Below are 7,322 nucleotides of genomic sequence, written 5' to 3' on the forward strand. Positions count from 1 at the left end.
GAACTTATGTTGATAGACAAGACACTCCCCTGGGTATATCGTGGCCTAAAACCCCAATAAAATCATTAGGAATATACTTCTACAACTCTTCAATAGAACTTGCACAAAATCTTCTTGCTAAGGTGGAAGTTGCCTGCCAAAGAATAGGGTTATACCTCAATGCTTCCAAGACAAAGTTCATGCACTTAAATCCAACAACTCCTAGTTTACTTTTAACATCTGATGGCAGCTCCATAGAGCGGGTTTCCGACTTCAAATACTTAGGTGGTTTCACCGATAGTCTTCATGATATGAATGTTAGGATAGCCTTGGCATGGAGTGCCCTTCATTCATTGCACAGAGTTTGGAAATCCCCCATCAGAAAACAAACCAAGACAAAACTCTTTCAGACATGTATTGAAACAATTCTGTTGTACGGATCTGAATCTTGGCTTATGTCCAAGACACATTCTCAAAAACTCAATGGCACATATACAAGGATGCTTCGTCTAGTCTACAACTGTCCATGGTGGAAACATACTACAAACAAACAGTTGTACGGACCACTACCAAAAGTTTCTACAAAAGTGAAACAGCGTCGGCTGTGCCTTGCGGGTCACGTGGCACGAGCCAACGAACCAGCTGGTAGACTATTGTTGTGGTCCCCCGACACTAAGAGAAGAGTCGGTCGTCCAAGCTCAACTCTCAAGAAGCTCATTGAGGAAGAAACAGGACTGGAGGGGAAAGGTCTTCTTACGGCGATGAAGGACAGGCAATTCTGGAAGGCCAACTTCGTTTGCATCACCTCGCAAGAGGAGGAAAGATGATGATGATGAACTCTTCCCTACACCATGAATGTGAACTGCTAAACTGGGAGAAGAAGATTGAAAGATTGAAAAATACACTACAAGTATGGAGATGCAGAAATCTAACCCTCTATGGAAAAATCACTATCATTAAGTCCCTAGCACTGTCTCAGATAACACATAGCATGGCTATGATTGTTACACCACCCTGGGTTATTACAGCTGTGAAAAAGGAAATCTTCAACTTTTTATGGAAAGGTAAAAAAGACAGAATCAAAAGAGATGTGATAAGCCAGCCCATTGAATTGGGAGGACTAAATATGTTAAACCTAGATTACCAGAAAAATGCACTTCTATCACGTTGGATCTATAGGCTAACATCAGAAGACAATTGTAGATGGAAAGCATTACCCCTACTATACCTCAGTTCTTTTGGCCCTAATAGCCTCATATTAGGCATGAACTTTAAAACTGAAAGTGATGGCCCAGACCTAAACAATATTCCCACTTTTTATAAACAAGTCATACTATCCTACCACAAAGCTGACAAAGTAGATGACATGAAACCCCATAACCTTAGAGACCAGATAATATGGTGCAATGAAAATGTGAGATCCCAGGGTAAAACTCTCTTCTTCCCTCAATGGATTAAGGAAGGAATCATCTATGTGAAAGACTTATTCCCAAACGGACGATTCCTCTCGACAGATAACCACCCAACGCTTAGTCATAGACCCAGTACTGTAATTGAACGCATTACTTTATATCAAGCTATACCCAGCACCTGGAAAGATTCTATTAAAGGTGCTATAGACTCAGTTGACCGCCCAATACATCCTGTTATCCCAACCCCACATCTGCTTGAACCAAGAACAAAAATGAAAATCAAGACAAAATCCTGCAAATCACTTTATACTGCTCTCGTTCAGAAACATGCAGTAGTTCCAAGCTGCCAACAGAAATGGCAGACACTTTTTGATATAGACTCTCTTAATTGGAAGAAAATTTGGAAAATGCTAGGCACAACTTCATGTAAAGAAACACAAATAGCAGAACTTAATTACAAACTACTTCATCAAATTTTACCATGTAGTGAGAAACTAAACAAATGGAAAATACAAGATGAAGTTGGTCTAGTAATTACTCCTATATGTATATTATGTGACAGTGGACATGTTGACAACTATAAGCATATGTTTCTGGAATGTAAAAGGCTAACTGACCTGTGGAACTTAGTACATACTTATGTACCCTATAGCCCTAGTAACCCTTATATTGATTTTGAAGAGATTATACTAGGAAAGGTAAACCAGCCAATAAATGAAAATAATCTGAAGAGAAGAATACAAATAATATCTATAGCAAAGTGGGTTATCTTTAAAACATGGATCTTTTCTAGGAAGCTACCACAGCCCATTTCAGGTTATAACTTATCTTACATTTTCAACTGGGAAATCAAAAACAGACTGCATGATCTGTAATGTTTTACTTCTATCTACTTAGGTACTAAAAATGTTTTTAGCTGTTAATATGCTCTTACTCTTAAAAACTGTTTAACCCATAGTAGATAAAAGATAGGTCAAGTCCAGTCTACTGTGTTATAACATACTGTGAACCATCCATTGTTAAAAAGATAAAGTCTTGATTGTAAATAATAACTTGTTGTTTTGTAACCATCTACATGTATCATAAATATTCCATGGCAACCATGGAAATCATATGGAGTATAGTAGTTGTACATAATAGTCTGTATATGTACGTGAGAAAAAGGCTTGTTATGTATGTGCGAAGATTTTTTCCCTATGCAATACCTATTGTACTTTTTATCACCACCTGTGCAATAGCTGTACTTGGTAGACATACTTGCTTCAACTTTCCTGTGCTGACCAAATGTACTCTTACCCATGTGATAGAAGACACATGTACTTATTATCACAACCTAGTCGGTTGATCGGGTTTACTGATTGATGCTGTGCTACACTCAATTGTGTAACAGCAAATGTAAATGTAACAGTACTGTGGTGGACTATCCTGTACTCTCTGCATAATTGCTGTGTATCAATATGTGTTGTTACCATGGGTACGGATATCTACATTTTTACATATGTACACTTAGGATTAGCCACTTATGTTATTTTATGTTAGTCCTGCGATAGGAGACACATGTACTTTATATCACGGCCAGTGTGCAATCGTTGTAGATTGTAGAAATACTGGTCCTATTGTGCATGTACTCTAACTTCCTCATGCGATAGTGGGCACTAGTACTTTGTTTTACTCACAGTAGCTTGAGTACTTGTTGACAAATGTACTTTCTGTTTTTAAGAATAAAGCTTTAAAAAAAAAAAAAAATATTTGAAGCTCTCACCAAATCATAGCTCTATAGTGAATTATACAAGTATAAAGCATCCCATTGCTTTGTATACAAAGGGTTCATTTTCTTGGTTAAGTAATAGACATAAGGGCCCATTGAAGGAAGATTTATCAACACAACTTCTGAAGGAGTTGTTTTTACATTGTTAATTGTTAGTTTATTCCATTACAAAGGTTTGGTGATGGACTAAACGTTTTCTATGATTTCTATACTGTCCACGTGATATGAATAATACATATAACGTTATACACCACACAAACTTCAGTTTAACAAAGTCACATAGAATTTACAAAAAAAGCATATCTACATAAATGCCATCCTAATTCTCATGAAATAATCCATCCACATGTACTTGTGAAGTATGAATGATTATAAAAAATTGTGGAGTGGATTTTAATAGATGGAAATATAAGGAATTTTCGTGGTTAACATTGTGGAAATACATACACATAGATGTGTAGTCAAGTCCAATATGTCTTTATTCTATGGATGGCATTCACTTACGCCCATGTATGTTTCTCACAAAGAACTGCATGACTCAACATTTGACACAAAGGCTTCAATTGACAGAAATACAAAAGGTTTACTACATAATGACTTTTGATAACAATATTTGCTGGATATTAATGCCAGGTGTGTTCTGGTTGTGTTATAAAAAAACAGTAAGATGCTAGCTTTTTTTTAAATGAATGGTCTCTTAAACCTTTACGAAGCATTAATTGTAGTTAGGGTATATGTGGCTGTCATTCATAGCAAGAACTTAATTGTATCTATATGTATCTGTTTGGAACTTGTCTGCCATGTGCCAATGATGAAGAAATTTTTTTTGACAATTGTAATGATTCAGATGATGAGTACAAGGTAAACAAATGTTTGCATGGCAAGACAGCACCAAGTGTGGTACATGTGCCCGTTTCTGAAAGGCCTTTTTGTGTCTTTACTTTGTGTTGCATCAAAGTAAAGACACAGCTTTATTATGATAGAGATTGACTATTACAAGTGCAATAACAGCTTTGAGAGTCCTGCCGCCACCAACGCGAAAAGCAAACAGTAGAGGTATGCGTCACCCAAATACCCAAATATAGCCTGTAGAAAAAAACAAAACAAATGAAAACAATTTCATTGTGTCTTGTATTGATTTTTCTAATTTTTTTATTCTGTTTTCTTTAGCCAGGGTGGCTCAACTCAGTGTTTTACACACTGCTTTACAGTGAGGCCCTGGATACAACGTACATTTCCATTAAAACATTTAATTGTACTGTGGCAAAATACCTATGATGTCTTTTTGAAATTAATCAGAATACACGAAACGAGGGAATAAAAGCAACAACCTGGATTAATATACATTGTACTAGTAATTTTCAGCTTTGAAACTTTAAAAAAGCTGCGTTTTTTTACATAGAGGTGCCAGGTATATGCATAATAAAATATACATGTATTAACGTTATAATTACATGTATATAAGACAGCTGACAGCACAGAAGGTCAGTATTGCTCAAAGTCAATAAATCATTGCTAAATCCATTTCACTAATGTTGTAGAATGGAGAATATACACTAACCCTATGTGGGGTACCTTTGTCAATCAAGAGGCGTGGTATCCCAAGGAGTGGTATATTCCTGTTGTGATAACACAAACACAATGTGGCAATGTTAGCTATCAAGCAATTGGTATTGACTATCATTGGGCCTGATCAATGTTAAGCATTATTCACTACACGAAAACTTGAGTATCCGGTCGTTTTGGGGGTTGCATATGTCCCGTGAAACCTGGTGTATCCGGGACATGTGCAGTCATATCCTGTTATGACAAGCGCGGGTCCTGCATATTACCGCTTATGCCTGCACATCCGGTAATTAGACATGTATGGGGATATGCGGCCCCTACTCACGTCTCGTGTCTTGAGTAATGCCAAACAAGAGACCATCTTGTGTGTGAATTGATAGACGTAATGATGCTTTGTCATAAGAATAGGTTTGAGTAAGATTGGTAAAGAAAATCCGCTTTTAACATGTAAAAGTACTCTCCAAGCGGATGTGTATTGACTTGTCTGGCATTTTCAGTCAACAAAACTCACAAACGCCTGATATAAAAAAAAAATAAACGAATGCATTGTTTTACAAGAACAAAGAAAGGCCTACGCACGAATGGCGCGTATCATCGTTTTCCAATGAATTGTTACCTAGAAAGAACACTAAAAATAACTTTGAGGGCGTCGTATACCAGCGTTTGGTATTATTATATTCTTAAGCTTCAGTTTTACGTTTTTAGCTAATCAACTAATTTTACTTTTTTTAAAGCTTTTGACACAAAAGAAAACATGGCTTACCCACGCTCAATTTTAATATTCGTTTTTTTTGCTGCGGCAGTTTGTTGCCTAGATTGAACTACACGAAATGGACATTCTAAGTAAAATCTAACACGTTTGATGATAACATTCTCCACCATTCTATGGTGGGGTAGTCATTTTACGCCCTAAGCTTATCAATGAAACGGCCGCTTCAGTCTAAAGACCAATGTTGTGCTTTTGAAACAAAAGAAAACATGGCGTATATGATACACCCACGCTCGCATTGGAAGCTTTCATTCGTTTTTATCCTTGTGGATAATGCTTGTTGCAAAAACAATATGTTTGTTACCAGACTGATGTATGAAATCATTAACAATTACAGTAACACATTTTCACCTAGTTCCTTGTGGGTATTGTTTGACTGTGAACTGGCCAGGTGACAAAAGCTGAATTTAGCTACAGTGGACCTCCCGACCTATTGTGTCTGTCTGTATGCAAATACTCATCAGAACTAGCCAATTGTATTTCACACAGCATGTAGGTGTTTGAAAATAAGGACCAATCAACACACATGTCAACATTTTCAAATTTTACAGTTGGCATTTCAGAGCTAGACTTCTTTCTGTGAGGTTGCGCTTTTACGCAATGGATCCCGATAGCTGGATATCTGCATGCACGGCAGACAACGTCAGTGAACACTGAGGGATTTAGAATGATACGACCTCGAGACTATCTTGCCGCGTGGAATTTGAACTGCCTACGCTGAAGGATTGGATTCTGCTTGGAGTTTTAAACAACTGTAATTTTATAGCTAGTATCCAGCCTCGCGCGCGGGCAGGCTCTGTAGAGTACGGTGGGGTACGACCGACATGCCCGGTTGTGATTTTGCGAACGGTTTGAGACTACGTCACACGTCGCCATGTAGGGCTGGCTTAAAAGTTGCTGCCGGAGGCGGTGGTTGGCTCGGGTGATTTCTGCTTCGGCCCCGTGGACAGTGGAGGCTGCCCACCCGTGTCGCGATGGATTAATGGTTACCACAAATCTTCACGTCCACGTTTAGAAATTTTGCTGCAGCTGTGCTCCTGACTAACAAAAGTCTGTGCAGAAGACGGCTGGACAACAGAATGTATGATAGCGGGAATGCAGAACTTCACAAGACGTAAAAGGAGCGTCATTCCTAGCACATATGGAGGAAATCGTCAAAAAACTTTGAAAAAAATAAAGAAAATTCATTCACCATTCAGAAAGAATAAATGCAAAATAAACACACTACAGGGAGGGGGGATCCTAGGTAGGACAGGGTAGTAAAACAAAGCTGCTTTTAATGACAAAGGGTATAATGAAGCCGCTCTAGCCGAGGCCTGGGTGAGATAATTAGGTGATAATTAGGTGCTAACAAGGGTGCATGTCCCGAATAGGCAGGCATATGCAGGAACTTTGGGTCGGATGAGCGGACATGGGCGGGACATGCACCGGGATGGCCAGGCACATATGCAGGCATTATCGGCCTCCATATGTCCCGCACACTAATTGTTGTGAATCTCCGGGTCATATGCAGGTCCGTCTATACCAAGTGTGCGGACGGCATATACCCGTTATCGGCCACATATTTTGAATATCTGGGTTTATATACAGGAGTATTCCACCCGGATATTCGCTTTTTCGTGTAGTGATTGTGAAATGTAAATGGAAAACAATAAGAAGGTATGTACATGTATGTCTATGGATCTAAAATGAATTTGATTAGGCCTTTATTGGATCTCATTACCTCACTGCTATGTTTGCAGGTGCGCTGTTAGTGAATGGCAGAATGGCAATTTTAGCACCTCATTTTTAACCCCATTTCGAAAGCGCTAGGTGCGTTTGACATATG

The 7,322-nt window shown here is 38.5% G+C and overlaps 1 protein-coding gene across 1 annotated transcript in view; it reads right to left on the reverse strand.

Moving 5' to 3' along the window:
* Positions 1-3,156: 3,156 nt before the first annotated feature.
* The window catches only part of LOC118418391 (signal peptidase complex catalytic subunit SEC11A-like), an 8,283-nt gene continuing 4,117 nt past the window's right edge, over positions 3,157-7,322 (reverse strand). The window contains exons 6-7 of the mRNA XM_035824270.1: positions 4,721-4,778; positions 3,157-4,245 (exon numbers count right to left, since the gene is read on the reverse strand). Coding sequence (XP_035680163.1) covers positions 4,153-4,245; positions 4,721-4,778 — 151 coding nt within the window. The 3' untranslated portion in view covers positions 3,157-4,152. The remainder of the gene's footprint in view (positions 4,246-4,720; positions 4,779-7,322) is intronic.

Source organism: Branchiostoma floridae, chromosome 6, assembly GCF_000003815.2.
Source record: "Branchiostoma floridae strain S238N-H82 chromosome 6, Bfl_VNyyK, whole genome shotgun sequence".
NCBI lineage: Eukaryota > Metazoa > Chordata > Leptocardii > Amphioxiformes > Branchiostomatidae > Branchiostoma > Branchiostoma floridae.